At 31.0% G+C, this 26,190-nt stretch overlaps 1 protein-coding gene across 7 annotated transcripts in view; it reads right to left on the reverse strand.

Moving 5' to 3' along the window:
- Positions 1–26,190, reverse strand: part of LOC135964079 (collagen alpha chain CG42342) — a 307,763-nt gene that overhangs the window by 55,987 nt on the left and 225,586 nt on the right. For all 7 annotated transcript variants that reach the window (XM_065516144.1, XM_065516143.1, XM_065516147.1 and 4 more), the window contains exon 7: positions 18,425–18,522. In XM_065516144.1, the coding sequence (XP_065372216.1) occupies positions 18,425–18,522 (98 nt within the window). The remainder of the gene's footprint in view (positions 1–18,424; positions 18,523–26,190) is intronic.

Consider the following 26,190-nt stretch of genomic DNA (forward strand, 5'->3'; position numbering starts at 1 on the left):
GGTAGTTAGAAAGTTGAATAAATACTTGATGATTGAGAGCAAACAAAACAAATCAAAATTTGTTCTACATTTTTCTTCTTTTTATATGAAAACATTTCGGTTTTGGGGGGGGGACTTCCTATTTAACCCCCTCTGGATCCGCGCCTGATCTTGAGGTAAAGCTAATGTTGGCCATATAATATACAAAATTTAAAATGTTACGGATATGAACACTCAAAAAGGAATTAAATAGATTGACTATTAAAATTCCAAAATATCTCATGGGCCCAGGGCAAAAATAATGAAAATCTGTGATCACTCATTTTTCCCAACAAAATTTTTTTTTTTTAAATATCTAAAGTTAATTATTATTCGTAGGGCCTTGAGCGAAAATAATGGAAATCTGTGATCACTCATATTTCCCATCAAAATTCGATTTTCATGAAGAAAATTCCAAAATATCTAAAATTTCTTATAATTCTTAAACTAAAGGGACTGGAGCGAAAATAATGGAAATCTGTGATCACTCATATTTCCTACCAAAATTAGGCTTTTATAACGAATATTCCAAAGTATCTAAAATTGCTTTTAATTCGGAAACTAAAGAGCGTAGAGTGAAAATAATGGAAATCTGTGAATATTTAGGTTACGTATAAAAGACTGACCATAAAAAGATCAACTATTGAGGTTCCATGTAAAAATATCGACTACTGAGGTTCAGTATGAAAATATCGACATATGAGGTTATATATAAAAGGAACGACTATTGAGGTTCAGCATAAAAAGATCGTCTATTGATGTTGCATGTAAAATATCGACGATTGAGGTTGACGTTCCATGTAAAAATATCGACTTTTGAGATTCCATACAAAATGATCGACTCTTGAGGTTACGTATCAAAGGAACGATTATTGAGGTTCTGTGCGAAATTATCGACTCTTGAAATTACGTATAAAAGACTGACTATTGAGATTCAGTATAAAAAGATAAACTATTTTTATTAAACTCAGTATAAAAATATCGTCTACTGATGTTCCATGTAAAAATATCCACTATTGAGGTTCAGTACAAAATGATCGGTTCTTGAGGTTACGTATAAAAGGAACGATCTATTGAGGTTCAGTGTGAAAATATCGACTCTTGAAATTACGTATAAAAGACCGACTATTGAGGTTCAGTATCGTATACTGATGTTGAGATTCATTATGAAAATATCAACTCTTGAGGTTACGTATAAAAATAACGGCCATTAAGGATCACTATAAAAAATTCGATTATTGAGATTTCGTATAAAAGACCGATTATTGAGATTCAGTATAAAAAGATCAAAACTATTAAGGTTTCGTATAAAATTCTATGATGAAAATCAGTATTAAATGATCGGATCTTGAGGTTTTGTTCAGTGTAAAAATATCATGTAAAATATTCGGCATAAAATGAGCGACTAATAAGATTTAGCATTCATTATATAAAATTGAATGTTGTGGTATAATATTCAGTATAAAAAGTTCTACGATTCAGGTTTAAGATTGGTTATAAAAGACTCCACATTTCTTGTTGAATATTCAGTGTAAACAATGCCAGGTTTGAGTTTAAACATTCACTACGTAAAGACCCATAATTGCTATTTAAGATCCTATATGAAATGAGCCACAATTTATGGTTAACATTCGCTGTGAAAAGACCCACGATTTGATTCTATATAAAATGAAAAATTATTCAGGTATAAGATTCTTTATAAAATTGTCCATGATTAAGGTTTATGATTCTGTATATAATTTCACAAAATTGAAAAGTAGAATTGAGTAGAAAAGGACCCGTGATTGAGATTCAGCAGAAAAAAATAACCATAATTGAGGTTAATATTGAAAATAAATAAACCCAGTATAAAACTATCCCTGTTGTTTAGTGAACATGGGCGAAAAACATGGGATAAAAAAATTGTAAGAAATTCTGTGGCCGTATGAAAAAACTAGTTAATAGAACAAATTCGGTTCACAAGCACTTCCAAATTTGGAACTAAAAAGAGAGAAAAAAAACGGCTTAAAACGGGTAAATTAACGTGCTGAATCAAATAGTTAATGTTTTTTTCACAAATGAATTCTAAAGTTGCCTTTATTCGTAAAATATCAAAATAAATTGAAAAACAAGTTTTTTTCTAAAACAGGGTAACTGACATTGATTTTAGTTTCCAAAAAAGAGTTGATGGAACCAGAAATATTTAAAATTATGTTTTGTTTAATGCGCGTGCATAATAACATAAATTCATATTAAATAATAAGTGTTTAAAACGTTAAATGGTAAAAAATGTTGAATCAATATTGTTACAAGTTTTTTAACAATATTATGGTAACAGTAACTATGATTGTGGTGACCATAATATGGATAATTTACTATTCACATGATTGTATCAACCATATATGTATATGGTTACAGTAAGCAAGTATATGTTTGTGACAACCATTTATATGATGAAGGACCTACCATATTATGTTGCTCTCGGCTTATGGATATGGTTGTCACAAACATATACTTGTTTAGTGTAACCATATAGTATATGGTTGATACAATCATGTGAATCGAAAATTAACCATATTATGGTTACCACAATCATATAAATAGTTACTGTGACTATAATATTGTTAAAAAACTTCTAACTAAATTTTATCTTTGTGTGTAGCTTTTTCATTATTATTATATATAAGGTAATAAGTAACAGAAACTTTACAAAATGCAATAATTTATATATTCACATGTTTGCGTTTTTACTGTACTTTGTAACAAGTTCAATAGCAGTTTCATTATATATTTCCCAGCCTTCCTACTCTCTGCATTACCTTATATCGATTCTACAATTTCTGGCTGCTATATATTACAATAAACCCCATTTTGTCAATCTCTGGTTATTTTTTGATCGTAACAATAAACTGACAGTTCTCATACAAAAAAAAAATGTTAATTGGAGGTTTATCGTTACTAAAAACTATAACCAGATATTGAGTAAATGGGGGTAAGTCAGTTTCAGATATAGCAATTAATGATTGTGTAATGGTATGTTATTAGAAAGCAATAATATCTATAATAGTTTTCCCTTCCCTGCTTCTTACAGAATTTATATTTCAAAATAAATGTTTTTTCTATAGTTTACGACAAGCATGTTGTTGCTCGTTACGTTTTCATAATTCAACACAACACGTCTTTTTACTTTTATTTATTTTTTTTTCCTAAACTTACATGTAAGTATTTACGACAATTTTTTCTATGTCTATTTGGCGAAAAAGAAAAATGTCATGTTTGACACACATACATATATTATAAACAGCTTTGCGAAAATGTTCATGTTATGAAAAATGCATAACGAAATGACGAAAAGTACTTGTGCTGGCTGCTGTACACTGCCATGCTGAAGAAGCTGATGATAATGCCGCAACAGCACTAGAGAGTGATATGGTTGGTGGTTGGCTGCTTCAGCATGTTGATAAAGATGAGGAGTAGTTGTATTCAAAAGAACTTTCTTGTGCTTTTCTTATAAATCTTTCACTACTAGTACTTACGATGTACAACTACTTTACTGGGGGACTTGGCGCTTATTATTGTATGTCAAGTTACACTTGTAATACTTCAAATATAGCATAACTCACACACACAACTTGTTCATCTACAGCCAGCCATCTAATGGCATATTTTTTTTTAATTTTACTTTTTAAGGGTTTGCTTGTATTGCTATAAGCCTTCATCACGTTTTTCCTAATACACTTTTTATTCATTCATACTTTCATCATCGTCAACAAACACCACAGCCAGGATATCCATCCATCGAGCCATCCTTTCTTTCTGTAGTCACATACACCTAAATTTTTCTTAACATTTCATACCACAAGTATGTTTATGGTATTTAAGTAGTAACACTCTCTTACTCCTTACTTTTTGTATGCTGATATTCTTCCCTTTCCCTTTATCTTTCGCATGTTTTATATTTTTGGCGTGTTTCCTCAATAACTTTTCACACATGTCAGTATTTTTCATATCGAAAAATGTATTTTTCATTTTTACTTGATTGTTCCCCCCCAACTTACTAGAACTTTTCCAACGCCACGACCACCATGAGTTTTCCCATTACTTGCATGGTAGGAGGTTGGGCTTAAAAGTCCTTTCGCTTTATTAGAAGAATACAGTGGTGGGGGCAGTGGTTATTAAAGAAAATAATTACTAAACTGCAGAAAAGATGTAATGAAATTAACATTACCGATCTACCTTCACAACATGTGCAGAATCGCCATGATTCTTTTGACCGACAGCCTCACCTAGTATTTATTGGGTTACGATCTCTCTGTGATCCTCTTTAGATCACCTCATTTTGAGATCCCACATGATCAACATATTGTGGAAAATTCAATTGGTTTTCTTCTAGCATATTTTCCTAACGTACATTCGTACACTACATCCGTTTGAGGACATTTAAAACAATTTCCCCTGCTTTAATATTCAGAATAAATATTATCCACTATACAACATGTAGGTCACCGAATATTGTGAAAAATCCCCGCCATGATCCTGTTGGATTTATTAAGCGATGATCTCTTTGAGATCGTTTCGAACAAGTTCCTTTAGATCACCTCAGTGTGAGATCTCAAATGATGTTCACTTCATTGATGGAAACCGACAGCATCACCCAGGATTTATTGGGCGACTAACTTTTTAAGGTCGTTTCGAAAAGTTATAGAATTCAACATTTTATTGGAACACCCCGGTGAGAGATCTCAAATGATCTTCTCTAAATGACGAAAAAGCAATTGAGTTTCTTCTAACATATTCTCCTAATGTTTGTTCTTACTTTACATCCTGTTAAGGATATTTAAAACAATGTAACAAATCATATTAAACATATCTGAATCAGTCTCCTTTATAAGACCGATCTTCAACTCTTGGAGTTGAAACAAGTTGGAAATTAGATCTTAACTTTGACCTGATTTATTTTACAAACTTATTTAAATAACTTTTCAGTTTACCCCGCTAATTTTACGTTGATATTATTGTTGTTATTTTATTTTTTTATTTTTCGACTTTATAAATCCAATAATATGCACTTGTCTTGCTATAAGGATTTTCGGTGAGAAATGTTTGCAAATCAAAAAAACCAAAAAAAAACTGAAATAAAATAAAATTCCATCAAATCATTTTTTAAACTTCTTATATAGAATTTATTTATTTCGTTTTCTATAGAAATAAAATGTTATATATTACGAAAACCCAGCAAACCGAGTATTATTTTATACTGCACAGCATAGCGCTAGAGGATGGCGGGAAAAAAGCAATCAACGCTTTATATTATTTTTCATACAATAAGGCTCAGATTTGTGTTTTTTTTTCGTTAACTTTCTCACACTCTAGTGTACGCTTTTGTCTATGTTGTAATGTGTGCGGTATTGACTTGATTTAAAAGAATTATGATTCTAATACAAAAACGTGATGTCAGGATATGGTTGTACAGCTACAGAGTACGTTAGATGCTGTAGCAGCATTTTGGGGTAGTGGCAATGGTAGCATGTATCAAGCAACAATAAAAATGCTAGAAATACATAACGAGCTAAGGATTATAAGCTCAATACTGTGAAGAATTTGAATAAGGAACAAGCACAGCTCATTTTCGTAGTTTGGGATCAGTAGTGAAATTATTCAATCATTTTGTTTAAAAGATTTTTTCCGTATTCATTTGCTCTTAAGAGTTTTTTTATGTTAAGGAATTATAGACTTTTTATTGTCACTTGTTTTATAATTCCTTTTAAATATTAAACATAAAATATATAAAATAAACACTCTCTATTTTATTTCTTTCTTAAGAAATCACAAATTTCACATAAAAACAATAATTTAAATCTCATAAATAATTCAGTTCTATACACACTAAAATATGCATTACAAGTGCTATAAAATTTTACATATAGTTACTAAGTACGTATGAAATTCTTAAATACTTAAAAATGGGATAGATAGATGTAAAGCTATTTGTAGACTAATACTTTAGTAAGAAGTGGAGATAAAGAGAAAAGAATTTAAATTTCTGGCAGACAAAAAGCTACTTATTTAAGAAAACCCTTTATTATGAGCAACTGAGTAAAACAACCCAGCAGATTTGAAGGTAGTAATTGCCAATATCTACATGCATATTAATTTGACCCTAATTTGAAATTGTTATTCGTCATCTGGTTTATATTTGGTCGATTCACAAGGTCTCATATTGTGTCATATTGTCACAATGTCCTAATAGTTCAAAATGGCTCGTAACAAACCAGCAGAAACCTGCGCCGAATGCCTAAGAGTCGGTTAAGCCTAGCCGCCGAGTCGTGACATGATAGGAGACCTTGTGAATCGACCAATCTTTATATATATAATTCTTCTGTACGTGTGTTAGTAACTGAACTCCTCCTTAACGGCTGGGCCGATTTCAATGAATTTTTTTGTGTGTGTTTGAGTGTGTCCCTGGATGGTTTAGATTCACAATTGACCTATATAGGTACAATGGGCGTGGCACCTCCCATACGAAATAAAAATTTATTGCATATCTGGAGTACTATTATAGTGAGTGTCTTCAACCTTTGTGTGTGCTATGGCAGAACAACGTTTGCCGGGACAGCTAGTTGTATATAAAATGTATAACGAATCAAGCCATTTTCGTATACTCTGTTCCAAAGTGAAGCGTATTCCAGAGAGATCGTTCTGCATGGATCGAAACCAATAGTAGTTGGACGGGGCACGGTCTGGACTATAAAGCGGGTGAGGAAAAACTTCCCTAAATACTTTTTGGAATATTACGGTTTCATGTCTGGCCGCATATTATGGGCATTTTTCGGCCAATGCTCGCTTCAAACGAATCAGTTGCGTTCGGTACAAGTTCCTTTTGATGGTTTTGTCACATTTCAGCAGTTCATAATAGTTAGGACCCTTTAGCTCCCACCAAATACAGAGAATTTCATTAGCGGCTTGGATATTTGGCTTTGGTGTCGATTCGGGTGGTTTGACGGGCACATACTATATCTCGCGCTTCGGATTATTGTAGTGGATCCATTTTTCATTGCAAGTAATTATTCGGTGCAAACATGATTTTCTTTTATAGCGTTTAATCATCATTTTGGACATGCTCAATCGTCTTTCATGGTTCGGCTTCAATTCGTTTGACATATAATTTCCCTGCTTTTGGAGGAATCCTACTGCTCACAAACATTATGAAATTGCTGATTGAGCAGCTCCCAATGATTTTGTAAGCTCTTGTTGAGTTTGACAACCATTTTCATGGAGTAATGCCTCCAATTCTTGGTCTTCAAACTTTTTGGGCTGGCCTGGGCGATCTTTCTCTTCCGTGTCAAAATCGCCATTTCTGATCCTCACAATCCATCTCTCGCATGTTTAAACCGATGGAACACATTCACCGTAAGCTTTGGTGAGCAATCGGTGTGCTTCAGAAGCGCTTTTTATACCCTACACCACCATAGTGGGGTATAATGCGTTGTGCAGTCTAACACCCACCTTAAAGTATACCGATCGACTTAGAATCACTTTATGAGTCCATTAAACGATGTCCGTCCGTCTGGCTGGTCGGCTGGCTGGCTGGTGTAAACCTTGTGCGCAGAGTACAATTTAGAAGATGTGTCGATAAAATTTGGTACATATTTCGGGACCAAGGACCAAGCCTATTGAAACTGGCTGAAATCGGTCCATTATTTCACCTAGCCCCCAAACAAATGTCCTTCCGAAATTGGACTTTATCGGTCATACATTTTTAATTTATATATGTATCTCCACATATTACGCTCCAAATAAGTTTTATATATACAAAATTCATGTCACCAAATTTTGTTACGATCGGTCCATAATTAGTCATAGCTCCCATATAGACCCGCTTCCGAAAATCACTTTAACGTGCATAAATCGCTTAGAAATGTTGGTATACACGCAAAATTCAACATAGTTAACTTTCATATAGACATAAATCACACGTCCTAATTTCATGATGATCGGTCCATAATTGGTCATAGCTCCCATATAAGGCCCACTTCCGAAAATCACTCAAAAATATAAATTATTGAAATTTCAAAAGCAAAATGTTTTTTCTCTTTTACTTAGTGTAGGGTATTAAATGGTCGGGCTTGACCGACCCTACTTTCTTACTTGTTTTCAAATTAAAGAAGTAAAGCAAAACTTCCCGCATATGGCGCTTTGTTGGCACAACAAATACGAGGTTCTTTTTCTTATATCTCAGCCACTATCTATAGTTTTTTTTTTGGATTTCATTAGCCCATGTTGTCCTAAAGTCAAATTAAAATTTGGGTTTTTAATCCAATTTTATGATATTTTTGTTAGTCACTTGTTAATTTTACTAGTGAATAATCTCACTAGTAAAATTCTTTTTGTAAAGAGTCAAATAACGACTCTCATTAACATCTGGCTGTTAAAAGCCTTGTAGGTAGGTTGTTGGGTAACCAGTGTTGGTCTCTACTTCCCCATTCTGCTGATAACTTAATACCCAAACCAGTCAAAAGTGTAAGTGAAGCACCTAAATTATATATTAGCAAGTCTGAATCAAAATACAATTCCACATTTGCGTAAATTATTCATTAAAATGTAAGTGTGTCAATCTTGATTTGAAAACAAATAAAATCAAAAACCAAGCAGTTTACACTTAATTTTCAGAAATTGTTATTCAAGATTTTTTTCTCATTTTGTATCATTTTAACATTATTTGAAATGTTTAAATGTAGTTATGCCACAATTGTTGAAAGTAGGAGGCGTTACTTTCAACAAAAAAAAAAACAGAAGAAAAATGTAAAACAGAAAAGTTGTATTTTTGTAGCTTGCAACAGATTCAACAAACGTGATGTCTTTAGGCCAGTAGCTGTTAATATTTTATTTATTTATTTTTTTTTGTCTTGATTTAAATGCCAGCATATATTTTCAAATGTTAAAATTGTAAAGATCATAAGTTCAGTGAACTTAAGGAAGACATTTGTTACAGTTAAATTTAAAATTTAAAAAAGCTTTAAATTATTACAAAAAAGTAGGCCGTAACTCTTTAATAGTAGCTTTAAGTAATATTGAATGCATTTTCTAACCACTTTTTATATGAATCCTAATTATTTGGGAAGTCTTTGTATTTTTTTAAAAATTCTTATTTGATCATGCAAGTTTAAATGAAATGACATTAAAAAATATTCAACCTAACTTCTTTATGAGTTGTTCCAAAATAATTTTAAATTTTGCAAATAGCCAGAAATGTAAGTTGTAAAAATTTAAGTAAATTGTGATTACAAAATTCCCCTGCTTGTTTTAAACCTAACATTAATTTTATTATTGTTACAAGGACAACAAATATAATTCGAAAAATCTATTTATTTTGAAATTTAAGCATCAGGTGGCAGTAACTAAAACATCATTTCAATTTAAACACAACATCAAGCAACAATATAACCAAGTTAACAACAGCAATAACAGCAACGACAATGACAGCCATAACAACAAGAATGTAACAACAATGACATTGTCAATATACCAACAACAAAACATGTTGTAATTTCCCATTACAATTTCCTATTTATATAAAATAACTTTTCTCTTCCCCTCTGCTGAGTTTTCTCCCTGCAAATATCCTTTTTTATATATATACGTTTATCTGGAAGCTGATTGTATTGATCAAATTTGGCTTTTATTAAAGTGTGTAAATGTATCCATGTGAATAAGGGTAGTCCTTAGTTTGCAAAATTTTCGGATTAAAATTTGGTAAAAATTTTGGCAATTCGGATAAAAACATTCTACAATTTGTATTTTTTCTGCTGCTGTCTCAAAAGTCGTACGCAAAGTCTTATTGTCTAATAGCAGCTTAAGATACCTTTACATGATCACAATTTACGACACACTTGTGGAACGGTAACAAAAATTAGTTACGCTTGAAACCGTATTATTGCTCTCTTGTTATGTTAAAGCTGTAAACAACACATTTTAACTGTCCCGAAAGTGTGTCTTAAAATAAGACCGTGTAAAGGTACCTTAAGCTGCTATTAGACGATAAGTCTTTAAGTACGACTTTTGGTACAGCAACACAAACAAATACAAATTGTAGAATGTTTTTTTAAAACATTCCAAAAACTAAGAGAGCCATTCGTTTCTCAATAAACCATTATACATTGCAATTAATGTTGAAGCATTAAAAAACACACTTTAATATGATACTGTCCTAAATGTGTATCGCAGAATGTGATCGTGTAAAGCGGCCTTTAGATGTTGCCCATTTACTTATTTAATTTGAGAAAACGGCTCACTGAAGCTCACCGAAGATTATGGTGAATGTGGTTCATCGATTTCAACGTGTGAGAGATGGTTTGAGCTGTTCAGAAATGGTGAAGACAAAGATCGCCCAGACCAGCCAAAAAAGTTTGAAGACCAAGAACTGGAGGCATTACTCCATGAAGAGCTTGCTAAATTATTGGGAGCTAGTCAATCAGCAATCTCAAAACGTTTGCATTAGGATTCATCCAAGCAGGAAAATAGGGTACCATATGAATTGAAGAGAGTTGAGAGTCCACGAACGACGATTTTGTATGTCTGAAATACTGCTTGAACGGTATAAATGAAAATAATTTTTGCACAGAATCTTTACTTACGATGAAAAATGGATCGATTATGATAACCCGAAGTGTTAGATATCGTATGTGAAGCGCGGTCAACCAGCCGAATCGACACCAAAGCGAAATATCCAACGCGCTATGGAAATTCTCTGTATTTGGTGGGACTAAAAGGTTCCTATCTATTATGACCTACTAAAATCTGGACAGACCATCACAGGGAGCGTGTACCTGCAGCAAATCAAAACGTTAGCGAGCAGAAGGAGTCATACAAAAGCAGGGAAATTGGTTTTATACGAATTGAACCCCATAGACCTTGAAAGACGATTTTGCATGTACGAAATGCTGATTTAACGCTACAAATACAAATCATTTTTGCATCATTTACTTGCCATTACGATAACCCGAAGCGTAAGAGATCATATGTGAAGCCCGGCCAACCAGCCGAATTGACACCAAAGCCAAATATCCATGGCGCTAAGGTAATGCTCTGTATTTGGTGAAACTAAAAGGCTCCTATATTATGAGCGGCTGAAATATGGCCCGACCACCACAGGGAATCTGCACCGATCGCAACAGATTTGTTTGAAGGACGCCCAGAATATGTGGCCAAGCATGAATATTACATCATGGCAACGCTAGACCACATGCTGCAACATCTGTTAAAATTAGAAAGAAGTGGTTGGGATGTTTTGCCTCGCCCTCCTTATAGTTTTAGACCTTGCCCCGTCCTACTACTATCTGTTTCGGTCGATGCGCTTGACTTCACAACAAAGTATCTGAAATTGTCTTGATTGGTTCTTGGCCTCAAAAGATGCGCAGTTCTTTTGGCAAGGAATCCATATGTTGTCAATCGAATGGTTCTACCTTAGTGACCGAATTTTACAATTGTGGCTACAAAATTTTAGCTTGATTTAACTGAAATTCTCTTTATCAACAGACATTCTATGTGTTCAATCATTCGATAGCAACAAATTCGGTTGCTACAACAAATATGTTTCTACTGTGCAAAAACGATTTTTTTTTTAAGTTTTAAGAGAATTTTGAAAATGTAAAATTTTGGATTTGAGATATACATACATCAGGTTATAATCTGCCCAATTATGAATAAAAATTTCCCCGGGAGTTTGTTCCCCGAGAGTTTTTTCCCATTGAATTTGAATAGGAAAAATGAGAAAAGGAAAAAAATTCCCGGGGAATTTTGTATTTATAATTGGGCTGAATGAGTTATCGATGTCAGAAAATTGTGTAAATTTCCAAATAAGGTGCAACCTAATGTACATATGAATGTGTGTGTTTGTGTGGGCTTGTTTACAACATGGTTAAAGGTGGCAAAATGCTGGAGCAACGATTTATTTTCCCATGTTTTTTTTTATCATTTATTTAAGAAATTTCTTCTACTTCATCTATTTATCCATAAGAAAAGACATCTTTCTTTTAATGTACTTTGAAAGTTTGTGTTGTTCATGAGATGTTGTTGCTGTCATACGTTTAGAGAGTGTGACATTAAATTGAAGTCGTTTGTCTAAAGAGTTTTCTTCTTTCTATCTGCAGACGTTTTTCGCAAATGGAAATAAATAAAAAAAAACAGCAAATCAATAGAAACACTCAAACACATGCTGTAAGTTACATGCATGAACGGCATAATATTCAACTGTTTGAGTTGAAATCGAGTGAATGAATGATTTCACATCGTTCGAATCGTTGTCTTTCTTATGTGTGAATTTCACCTAAAGATGATGTGTTTTTTTTCCTCGTATAAACACTTACACAACGTCTGAGTACTTATGGTGCTGATGCGCGAACATGTTGTTAATAATAATAATAATGGCATTAGTTTTGTTGTTAATCTTAATGTTGGTGCTGGGAGGTTTGATGTGTTCGAACACATTGTAGGAGTTGTTACAGCATGTAATTTAGGATGTAAGTATAGTGTAATCATGATTGGTTCCGTTTTATTATAATATAATATATATTAGCTACAGTGTAATGTTATATGTATTACTTTGTTGAATTTTATATTTTTCTTTATATTCAGATCAACGAATACATTACTTTATAACTTTAATCTCTACTGCCAGCTTTATCTTGTTTGAGTTCTATAACTACTTCCAAGTAATTGATACAGTAATATTGTTTTATACATAGCTTAGATGGCTTGATTAGTGGGAAAAACGTAAGACTATTTATACCTTGATAATAGAGTTTCTAATCTCAAGTAATTATTTTTTTATCCTATATGAAAATTAATGTGAAAATAACCGAAATCGTAAAATGTTTAATATTATTTTTCAAACTATTTGGCTAATTTCACTGTAAAATTATGATTTATGATTATGAGAATTATGTCAATAAATACATATTTAATATTATATTCGTATGAAGTCTTATTGAAAATGTGTGCAAAGCTTTAACACTGAAAACGTATATTGCACGAATTTAATTAAAATAAAATTGTTTTCATATGTTTAATAGTAAAAATGCTCCATTTCCATTGAATAAAGTATAATAACGTTTTTAATAACTTTTCTTAATGACGCAAATGATGAATTATTAAAAACTTGATTGAAAATTTTTCAAGTGAAAGAAACCATAGAATGTCAAAGGAACCTCAAAAGTGTTGAAAAAGGTAATTAACGCATTTAGTAAGAATTTCAGTAAAACAATTTTATTCAGAATATCAAACAGAGTTATGCAAATGTTTTATATTGGTATATCTTTTTAAACGCGGTTTTTGTTTTTAATAACTTATGTATATGTCAGTTTGAAGGTTATATATCTGTCATTTATTCTCACTTAGTTTTTTGCTTCGAAAATGTCGAATTTTGTGTCAACAAAGCGTCATATGCGGCAAGTTTTGCTTTGCTTCTTTAATTTAAAAAAAATTCCGCTGAAGCACACCAATTGCTCATCAAAGCTTATGGTGAATGTGTTCTCTCGGTTTCAACGTGCGGGTTTGTGCTATTCAGAAGTGGTGATTTGAACAAGGAAGGCAAAAAATCGTCCAGGCCATCAAAAAATGTTTGTTTCGATCGATGCCGAATGCTCTCTCTGGGATACGCTTCACTTTCGGAGAGGGTATCTGATATTGATTCGTTCTTGGCCTCAAAAGATGTGCTGTTCTTTTAGCTCGGAATCCATATGTTGCCAGAATGATGGTAAAAGGTTATAGCTAACAATAGCCAATACTGTGAATAAATTTATATTGTACAAATGTTTCAAAAGTTTCGTGCGGCTATTTTGTCGAATGTTTGTAACTCATAGTTAAATTAAAACTGTTCGAATCTTCATTCATTCTATTGGAAAACAAAAATCAAATTAAAAATGTTACAACCAGTTAACACGAACTAGTCCTTTTCCACCCATTCATAGCCAAGTTTAAAAAAGTACGCTGTTAGTTTATATATCATTTTAAAATTCCATTTTCAAATTATCTGAATCTCTGTTAAGTGATAATAATTAAAGACTATTTTTTCGAATATTTATGTTTCAAAATTATGACTCAAACTGTTATAATCTTTGATAAGTGCTTACGAAAAATCAAGTTAAAAAGTACTTTCCCTGTTAGTTTATATTGTTACGAAATTGTACTTGAATTCAAATATAACGATTTTAAGGGCTGATTTAAAAGTAGCATAATTCTTTCAAATAACAGTGCTGTAATAGCAAACTAAACTACAAAATATCTGTGGGCATTATTAAATAAAAGCTTTCAGTTGATTTGATCGTAAGTTGGCAACGCTGTATTCGAATTCGAATATTCAGTTAAAGAACATTGTAGAAAGTACACCACAGATGGCGTATGTATTAGTAAGATGTAGAATATTCGAATTTTGACATTTAGAGAACAATCTGGAGTGCAGATGGCAGTGTTATAAATAGTGGTAGAGGTTGCAGTCGTGAGTCAGTTTATCAGATACGCTTTTCGAATAAACATCAACTGAGTGCCTTAAAGTGTGTTGTGTTTTTCAAGTAAATTCGTGTACATTATAAATTGTGTCTGTATTTCTGCGAATTTACAAACGTGTTTAAAAAAACATTGAGTGACTATTTAATTCTGTTGTTGTTGTACATTTGGATAAATAAAGAGTTGTTACCATTTTCAAACTACTAAACGGCTTTTATTTGCAATCAAAAGTATCCGGTTTATTTAAAGGAAATAAACCAGCGTTTTGAAAAGGTTAAAACGTAACAATATATAATTTTTAAAGTCATTTTATTGATGTCACACTCTAACATTTCGAATTATTGTTAATTTTCTCAAGAAAAATCAAGTTAAAAGAAATTACTAATTACGTCAGTACATTTTTTTTGTCTAAATAAAATATTTCTTTTTTGTATTTACCCATTTTGGTACTATTTTTGTCCCCCTAAAGTGAAAGAAATGTAATATAAATCTAGTATTGACAGCTCATAATTTATGAAAACACTTTTTTAAAGCTCTTTTAAAACTTGAGAAACTCACAACCCACATCATAAAATCATCTACAATATAATTAAAATTATATGTAAAAGGGTTTGTTGTGTATATAAATTTAATGTTTGTCTAAGTAAGTCTATACTATCTATCGCTCACACCATAAATGTGTAAATGTTTGTTTGTAAATCTTGATGTCTAAAAGTTTCCAAATATTCTGGTGTGTCACAGTGGAAATCCCAAATAAATGGCGCTAGTTAATAAAGACCTTATGGAGTAAATGTTTGGATACCTTAAACTATATAAATAAAATTCTCTCACACAAACCCTTCAATATGAAATGCACGCACCCAGTTGGAGAGAAAACAAACAGATGTAAATATTTTGTTAAATTTTAACACTTTAAGTGGAGTACGGGTAAATAGGTACCTGGAAAAGTGTGAACGAGACAGTGGGTGAGTGTTTGTATTATATATTTGGATAGATTAAGTTTTGTACGAGTAGTGATAATGATAACTTTATTACTTTATTACTTAAATAAATGATAGACAAAACACAGTGTGATATGTCTTGTTAAAGTTAATTGGAATATTTAAATAATTAAAATGTATTTAAGACAACGACTTCTTTTATATTTACTTGAACGCATAGTAATTTTTTATGAAGAGTAATTTGTTTTTATAAAAAAACTTTGCATTTTAAATTAGTTATTTTAATAAAAAGGGATTAGCATTATTAAGATTTGCATAAAAGTTGTAAGGGAAATGTCACTTGAGACATGACAAAATATTAAAGATTTTATAAATAAAATTTCTTCAAATTCATTGATATAAAAGAATCAAATTGTATTGTAATATCAGTAAAAAAAATTTACAATTAGTTCCCATTTTTTGTGTAAGATAGGTTCATTTTTCTATGTCAATTCATTAAGAACATTGATATCAACTTTCCGAAGACCCCAAATAACATACAAACATAATTGATACCTCAATATAACTGGTACAGTCCTGGTTCGGTTGCTATTTAAAATAGAGAAAATTAGCCCACTTGTGACTCATATTTCGAGCATGTACGTAGATAATATGGATACCCTTTGTGGATTTTTAACACATCGATGAATAAAGGTTTTTAATTTTATAACATTTTGTCCCACTTTTTGATTTTTTCTAGAAGATTTCAACCCAAATATTATAAAAATACCAAAAATTTCATGTTTCTTTTTTCATTCATTAGGAGGATTCAAAAAGTACCATCAGAAGAACGCAAAAAGGTACCAATAATTTCTCATTTTATCGGTTCTTATTATAAGCAGAAAAATTGGTACATGCATAGTTTCATGGTAAATTAAAACTAAAAGTTCCATCAGAACCTTATAAGTACCTTTAAAGTAGCATATATTTCCCCTTTGCATCGTTTAAGAAGATTCAAAAAGTACCATCAGCTAAGGAAAAGTACCTTTCACTTCCGTTTTGTGGATACATAACACACTAAGGAAGCTATGCGTTTAATTTTAGGTTCCTACTCTCAGAAGAATAAATTAGCCTTTGTATATTCTAATTTAATGTTTCTTTAGTGTTCATCATGAATATTAGAAAGTTATTAGACGTATGAAAAAGTTACTATAGTTTAAATTTGTGTAGTTTCTCAGCGGGAAAAATTGTCAGGGCTTCACTTTGTAGGCCTTCTATAAGACCTGTTTACATATTCTAAACCAACACACGTATTACTTTCAAGTCCATTCTTTAGATTTTATGCTGAAGTCATTCAGAATATTTTCCCTAAGGCATGCTTCAGCAGATTAGGCTCCTATGTATACGGAAGACCTTCTAATATGCCTTCTATCAGCGCTGTAACATAAGCGAGCATGCAAGGCCTTCGCTCACTATGACACGCTGTGCAAATTTTAAGCGATTTATCAATGCGGCTGGGTGTCCCTGTGTCTGCAAAATAAGGCTTTTCGGAAGGTCTATTTACTGCTTCTTTTTCCCGCTGGATTATTATTATAAGTAGGGAAATATGAGCATAATTAAATGTATTTACAAAAAACTAAAAGGAAGAGTAAGATTAGAGCTTAAATTTTTGTTTCAAAAAGTAGTACCGCAAAAAATAGTACCATAAAATTCGCCTGTCTGAGTTTTTGCTTCACCCGGAAATGATTTTTTTCCATATTTTCATGTTTGATGATTAAAAATATTCAAAAAGTACCATTAGAACAAGGAAAAGGTACCTTTTACTAACCCTTTCTGGATTCATACATACAATGGTACTTAAATAAAAGTACATTTAGAAGAAAAACGTTTCTTCTAAAGGTTTCATAGTTCAGATATATGTCTATTATTTAAGAGGATTCAAAAAGCACCACTAGAAGTATAAAATGGTACCATTATTTCTCTTTGTTATTACATACTGGACAAAATGTACCTAATTTTAATCACTAATTTAGACAAATCAATAAGGGCCCTTAATAGAAAAAGTACATTATATTTTCCCTTTTTGGAGTTTTATCATAATAAACAGGAGAAATATGGTACGATTCGCTTTATGTACCTAATATAATATTTCTAGGTTCATAAGTGTAGAAAATTCAAAAAGTACCTTTCATTTCCCCTTTTTTCGATTGTTCCCACACTAAGGAATCATCGACAAATCAGCAATCATTTTAATCCATGAAAACATAACAATTTCCTGTTTTGTACATCATCTGGCTTGAATTAACAAAAGTTTGTTATTTTGTGGTAAAATTTATAACACTCTGGATTGTCTGACTGAAATCGTATGTAGCAGATATTTTACAGATTTCCTTTAACAATTAACTCTATTAATTCCCTATTTAATTACTTACAATGCTAAATGTTTCCAACATCTTTAAGAGCTCTACAGTGTTAAACTGCTTTTATAGCAGTTGCTGCTGTCACTCCTTGTCGATTTAGAGTTGAAGACAAACAATAGTTTTACAGTTTGACAAATTTTCTAAAGTTTATAAAACTATATACAGAAAATATACGTTTTGAAGTTATCATATAAGTAGAAACTAAATATACATACAGTCAATACTGATAGACAGGCAGAATAAATATGAAAAGTAATCATATTTAAACATGCATTTGGGTTAAATAGTAGAGGGAGTGGAGTAAAATATTTTTTTAAATTTGTATCATATCAAATTTCCAGCTTAAGAAATACAATTGTCATAAAATTGTTATTTCGGCAAACACAAGACAGACAATCAGCAAGCCAGTAGTGTAAGTATTTACACATTTACACATTTACAAATTTTATTTTAAATCTTACACAATGCATACTTTTTTACAAATATTTACAGTTTGGAATGAGAGATTTTATTTGCTTTAAACTGGTATATACAAGAGTATTTAAAATTATACAATATTAAATAAAATCAAAAAAATAAACTCACCCTTTTGCCTCTCTTGCCTCGGGGTCCCTTTTCGCCTGGCGGTCCTGGTGGACCAGCTGGTCCTGTATCGCCCTTTTCTCCAGGTGTACCAGGTGATCCTGAAATTTTTAATAGGATTTATAAAGCTTTATTGGATTTTTCTTTGTTGAGTCTAGTTTAAATTTATGTTTTATTGTCATTGTCATCATATTTATTTTGTATCAAATATTATTATTATTGTCTGGGGTATCATTAAAAAACTAGAGTGAATAATAGTACAATATCTTTATTTTATACGAGTATTTATAATAACTGCTGGTTGTTGCTAGAGAACATCTGTATTTTCCTACACTGCACGAAATAATCTAAGCATACACAATAAAAATAAACTGAAAGGAAAGTACTTTAGCGATAAATATATGTTATTCCCTTTGAGGTAACCAGTTTAAACCAAGATGTAAACAGCTTTTTTATTGTTCTGTCTTTGTATGCTGTAGTATGCTTGGGTTATTTCATTCTGTGTATTTATCAAATGCTTTAATACTAAATTGGTTTTAAAAATCTAGTAAAGAAATATAAATTTTGTGGCTGCAATGTATTTATTTAAGTTTATTGTATAGAAAAAACAACAAGGCTAATAAAATTATTAAGTTAAAACGAAGCTGTTACACCTTACAGTAAAACAGCAAATTTATTATTCGTAAAAAGAGAATTCAAAAGCATTAAAATCTATTATGCTTAAACAATAGTCTTGTTTAAAAGATTATTTTATTTGTTTAAGATCTCTATGGATCAGATAAGTACGATATTGTAACTGAGACAATTTGGTTTCTTAATGACTGAGATATGTAAGTGTTGGTTCACACACTTCAACTTTATTTGAGCAAGTCTTGAGTTTATAGAAGAGAAAGGCAGAAAAAGAGGATAAATAATCTTTCCAATCTACAATCTCAAGACTTGCAAAAGTATACTTGACGTTTATAAACCAGCACTAGTGTCTCTGAATTGTTTCATTTCATTCTCTTAAAAGGGATAAAATGTTTCGACCTAAACGAATATTTATTTTATTGATTACACTTTATATGTTAGCACACTTTCTGTTCGATTTATATTGCATTTTTACCACAAATATTTTGCCACTATCACAGTGGATACTTTCTAATATGTCTAAATAACTTAAATATATTTAGAAGAATTAGAAAACCAGCATCATGGAATGAAAGGTACCCAGAAACGTAATTGTTTTCATTTAAATAGATTTCTTAATTTTAAGAAAAACCAACAATCAAGCACAATTATTTTACAGTTGCCTTTTAGGAAATCAAAAAGTACCTTCATTGTAAAAAAGTACCACTATTTTTTCCCTTAGAAAATTATTTAACTAATTTCGTAGTAAGATTACAAAAGTAGTTTTGAAAAGTACCATTAGCATAACTGATTCGATTAAATAATGTATAAAAAAAAATAATTTTTGATATCATTCTTTCCTCAAGCTAGATCATATAAGCCAACAGTTATGTTACTAAATTATTTAATTTTCGAAAACAAAAAGTACCTATAGAAGATGAAAAAGTACCAATAATTTATACTATTGTGAGAAACTCGCTTCAAACAAATCAGTTGTGTTCGCTGCAGGTTCCCTGTTATGGTCTGGCCAGATTTCAGCAGATCATAAAAGTAGGACCCTTTTGCTCCCACCAAATACATAGCATTACCATAGCTCCATGGATATTTAGCTTTGGCGTCGATTCGGCTGGTTAGCCGGGCTTCACATACGATCTCTTAAGCTTCGGTTTGTCGTAATGGATCGATCCATTTTTCATCGCAAGTAATGATTCAGTGCAAAAATTATTTTCTTTTATATCATTCAAACATCATTTCCCATTTCCCTGCAAACGTATTGAAATTGCTGGTTGAGTAGCTCTCAATGATTTCACAAGCTCTTGTTTTGTTTGACAACAATCTTCATGGAGTAAAGCCTATAATTCTTGGACTTCAAATAGTTTTGGCTGGGCAGAGCGTTCTTTGTATTCGATGTAAGAATCACCATAGCACAAACAATCTCTCGCACGTTGAAACCGATGAAACACATTCACCATAAGCTTAGGTGAGAAATCTTTGTGCTTCAGCGGCACTTTTTATACCCTTCACCTTCGTGAGAAGGGTATATATAAGTTTGTCACTCCGTTTGTAATTTCTACAAACGATATATTCTGGATCCTTATAGAAAGCGGAGTCGATTAAGCCATGTCCGTCTGTCTGTCCGTCTGTCTGTCCGTCTGTTGAAATCAATTTTCTGAAGACCCCAGATATCTTTGGGATCCAAATCTTCAATAATTCTGTCAGACATGCTTTCTAGAAGTTTTCTATTTAAAATTAGCAAAATCGGTCCACAAATCGCTGAGATATGAGGAAAAAACCAGGACAACCTTGATTTTTGACCTATATTTGGATTACTAAGTCATTAATATAGACAATATGGATATCTAATGATAGATATTGCAACGACGTATATAAGACCATAGTAAGTTGGACCTACAATGGGTCAAAATCAGAAAAAATATTTTCTAACCCGAAAATTTTTTCACAAAAAAAAAATTTGAAAATTGAAAAACAAAAATTTTAAAATTTAAAAAAAAAAATTAAAAATTTTAAAATAACACTTCGAAAAAAAAATTTCCAAAAAATTAAAAAAACAACTTTAGAAAAAAAAAATTTTTGTTTACCTAAAAATATTTAAAAGTTGTATTTTGATGTATAATTTGGTGAAGGGTATATAAGATTCGGCACAGCAGAATATACCTCTTTTACTTGTTTTAAATTAAAGAAGTAAAGAAAAACTTCCCGCATATGAGGCTTTGATGTTACAAAATTCTACATTTTCGAAGCAAAAAAACTTTGCTGTTTACACAACAATGTTCTATAACTAAGTGATAATAAATGACAGACAAAAACCCTTCAAAATGACATATAAGTTATTAGAAACAAAAAAACGGGATTCAAAAGATACACCATCTATTGTAAATCCCGCATTTTATAGTCATACATACAAAAATTTAGTCATTCAAAGGCTGAATGAATTCTATTATTTGGAATAATTTTTTAATTCTGAGTTAAGAATTAGTCGAGTTAGTGAATTAGCATAAAATTGAATTAATTAATTCGAAGCTCTGATTCAGTTTTGCTAAACAATGTTATATATGTTCCGATATTCTGGGCATTCGGCCACTGGTGGCTATAAGTGCCGGTCATTATATATAGAGTAATGTTTGCAAAAACTGTTGCAATTTTAACCTACTCCACCCTACTACTGCCATACCAGCTTAATTTGTATCCATTTCGTCAAGTATTTATGCCCGTAATTTTAACAAATAGATATCTATTAGTGCTTAGTTACTTACCCCCTGTCTATACTTGACAAACAATTAATGACGTTTGTTGTCAAGACAAAGTTGTCTGAGCAAAAGCACTAACAATTGTGTCATAACGAAGCAATAATACCAATAAATGGAAACTATACCTGATAATTTCTTAACTTGACAACCATTTTGACGTTTGTCATGACACATATTTATCAGTTATAGACAGGGAGTTATGGAGTAAATATATTTGGTAGTTTTTAACCGTAGATATTGATTTGAAATCAATGTCAAGTTACCGTTTAGGTAAAAATGTTGAAATTACGGGCATTAGTCCATTATAGCTAGACTGCACTTTACTTTCATGCTATACTGCTTAACCATCCATGTTTTTTTTATCTCTAACCCCACAATTATTTAGCAGTATTTTATATATTATTTTTTTATTATTTAAAATGCATCTGTGTACTCTGTATACGCCTTATATATTTATCTTACTTCATTTTTTTTCTCAAATACCTGCACATTTAAGAGCACCAACCAATAACTAAATATATGTGTGCATTTACTATATGAGCTGCAAATATTTTCATTGCTAACGAAACCTAGCAGTTGCTACTGCTGCTACTACTACTTCTTCTAAATATTAGTACATTTTTATTGGCATATAAATTTTAATAACATTTATAGAGAGGTTTTTCTTGTGGTCTTTAGACTAATGTTTTAAAAAGTTTTTTATTTTGTTTGATTGCAATAAAAAAACCCTAACCCTGTTCTAACTCTAGTATTTATGTATATTTTCCTCTGTCTCTATTTGGTTTAGTTTAGTAGAAAATTTATTATTTTATTTTATCTTTTAGTGTAGTTTAAATTCATGCATACAGTTTTAAACTAAAACATGTATTTTAAAGCTATCTTACTTATGATTTATAAGAACTTCAATTAAGCTCTTGAGGTTTTTTATTTATTCGAAAGAATATAAATAAAACTAATTTTGCACCTTGCAGGTATAAAAAAAAATAAATTTGCAGAAGAGTTTTAAAATTTGTTATTGTTTATCTAATATTTGATATTGGTAATACATATTTATTTGCTAAAAATAAATGTTGGTAAGTAAAAATTTGGTTATGCTTTAAGGCTTTTGTAAGAGAATACATTTTTATTTTTTAGATGTTTAGTTAAGAAAAATTCAGGAGTAGGGGAAATCATAAGTACAGCGTTTAAAATACATGAACATAACATGAAATTTCCAAATATATAGTTTTGATACAATATATCTGTACTATATTTAGTTTAAAACAAATTTTACTATTATAAATCATGTCACAATGTCTATGGAACATTTTAGGTGTTAATTTCTTTAATATTTAATCCCAAAGTTCTTTCTAAATTCATCTTAATGGAGAAATAATAAAAACTAAAAGTAGTCTTTGTCTCTTACATAAATAATTTTGTTTTTACAGCTACCTTTTACAAATAAACATTAAATATTAAAAATGTTTAAAATGAATTATACACAGCACGAAAAAATCTAAGCATACAAAAAAAAGGAAATTTTTTTCTTGTTGGAAAGTTAGGCTTTGAATTTTAGAATACGAGACTAGCAGACAACAACAATTAACTATTCACATCTGCAGAGAATCAAGATCTTTTTTACAGCATTTTCTAAATCCAATTTCAAGCTTTTTAAAATTTTCTTGAACAAATTCTAAAAATTTAAGCATTGCTATTTAGAATTTTATAAAAAACAAGTAAGAGAGCTATATTCGGCTATGCCGAATCTTATATACCCTTCACCAAATTATACTTCAAAATACAAATATTTTTAGGTAAACAAAATGGTTTTTTTTTACAATTTTTAATTTTTTTGAAAAAAAAATTTTCGAATTGTCATTTAAAATTTTTTTTTGGTGAAAAAAAAATTCGGGTTAAAAAAATATTTTTTTCCGATTTTGACCCATTGTAGGTCCAACTTACTATGTATGGTCTTATATACGTCGTTGCAAAGGTCTTTGAAATATCTATCATTAGATATCCATATTGTCTAATTAATGACTTAGTAATCCAGATATAGGTCAAAAATAGGTCAATAATCGAGATTGTCCTGGTTTTTTCCTCATATCTCAGCCATTTATGGACCGATTTTGCTGATTTTAAATAGGAAACTTCTCCAAAGGATGTCTGACAGAATTATTGAAGATTTGGATCCCGAAGGTATCTGGGGTCTTCAGAAAATTGATTTCAACAGACAGACGGACATGGCTTAATCGACTCCGCTATCTATAAGGATCCTGAAGGGTATAAAATGCAAACACGTAATTTTCAATTTCAACTTTAAGGATTTCGGAAAAAACTCAATTTTTTGCAAGAATTTGATCAAAATACAATTATTTTATTATTGTTCACTTTTAATAACACCAATTCGGAATATTATTACTCAATCCATATGAAAAATATATTGAAGATTTTACTGAATGAAATCTTTTCACGATCGAGGTCAAATTTTACAATAATTGTATTTTTTCATAAAAATCTTTGGAATTGTTTTTGATAAAACTGCTAAGAAATATTGCATTTTGTGTGAAGATCAATTTTTAGTCGAAATTAACCCATTTGAGGTACTTAAGATCAAAATAGAATCTTTAATTTGAAAAAAGTGCCGCTGAAGCTACCGATTGTTCAGCAAAGCTTATGGTGAATGTGCTCCATCGGTTTCAACGTGCGTGAGATGGTTTTTTCGCTTCAGAAGTGGTGATTTTTAAATGGAAGACAAAGATCGTGCAGGCCAGCCTAAAAATTTGAGGCATTACTCCATGAAGATTGTTGTAAAACTCAAAAAGAGTTTGCAAAATCGTTGGGAGCTACTCAAGCAGAAATTTAAAAACGTCTGCGAGTAGTGATATTTGGGTATCATACGAATTGAAGCCGAGAGACTTTGAAAGACGATTTTGCATGTACGAAATGATGCTTGAAACTCTATAAAAGAAAATAATTTTTACACCGAATCATTACTTGTGATGAAAAATGGATTCATTACTATAACCCAAAGCGTAAGAGATCGTATTTGAATCCCGGTCAACCATCCGAATTGACACCAAAGGCAAATATCCATGGCGAAATCTGACCAGACCATTAAAGGGGACCTGTACCGAAGGCAACTGATTCGTTTGAATCGAGCATTTGCCGAAAAACGTCCAGAATATGCGGTCATACATGAAACTGTAATATTTAATCATTACAACACTCTACCACATGCTGCAATACCTGTTAAAACTATTTAGGAAGAAGTGGTGGCAAGTTTTGCATCACCCGTCTTATTGACATGAGTCCTTCTTGGCCTCAAAAGATGAGAAGTTATTTTGGCTTGGAATTGATATGTTGCCAGAAATATGGGAAAAGGTCATAGCTAACAATGGCCTATAATTAGAATAAATTTATATTGTACAAATGTTTCAAAATAAAAGCTAAAAATATAAAAAAATCTCGCATTTATAAGTCTGTTTGATTAAATTTTTATACCGTTTGTAATTTCCACAATATAATTTTCCGACCCTATAAAGTATATATACTGAATATATATATATATATATTCAGGATCCTTATAGATAGCGGAATCGATTAAGCCATGTCCGTCTGTCTGTTGAAATCAATTTTCTGAAGACCCCAGATAACTTCGGGATTCAAATCTTCAATAATTCTATCAGACATGCTTTCGAGAAGTTCCCTATTTAAAATCAGCAAAATCGGTCCACAAATGGCTGAGATATGAGGTAAAAACCAGGACAACCTCGATTTTTGACCTATATCTGGATTACTAAGTCATTAGTATAGACAATATGGATATCTAATGATAGATATTTCAAAGACCTTTGCAATGACGTATATAAGACCATAGTAAGTTGGACCTACAATGGGTCAAAATCGGAAAAAATATTTTTTAACCCGAATTTTTTTTTCACCATAAAAAAATGTAAAAAGCAAAAAAATATTTTTTAAATTTAAAAAAAAAATTTAAAAGCAAAACATTTTTTTTTTAAATTTTTTATAAAAAAAAAATTGAAATTTAAAAAAAAATTTCAATAACAATTCAAAAAAAATTTTTTTACAAAAAACTAAAAATACAATGGAAACAAAAATTAATTTTGTTTACATAAAAATATTTAAAATTTGTGTTTTGAAGTATAATTTGGTGAAGGGTATATAAGATTCGTCACAGCCGAATATAGCTCTCTTACTTGTTGATAAGGCGTAATCCTTAACCAACGTTCATAATCTAAACAAAATTAATTTTTAAAACAAAATGTTTGTTTATGTATTTAATTCTTAGTTTAAGCTACTTTTACTGTATTTCATGGTAATAGAATTACATTAGATTTTGTAGGGAAAAATATTACCCTTGAAGTTCAATCCCTACAGAATATGGTTTTT

Source organism: Calliphora vicina, chromosome 1, assembly GCF_958450345.1.
Source record: "Calliphora vicina chromosome 1, idCalVici1.1, whole genome shotgun sequence".
Taxonomy (NCBI): Eukaryota; Metazoa; Arthropoda; class Insecta; order Diptera; family Calliphoridae; genus Calliphora; species Calliphora vicina.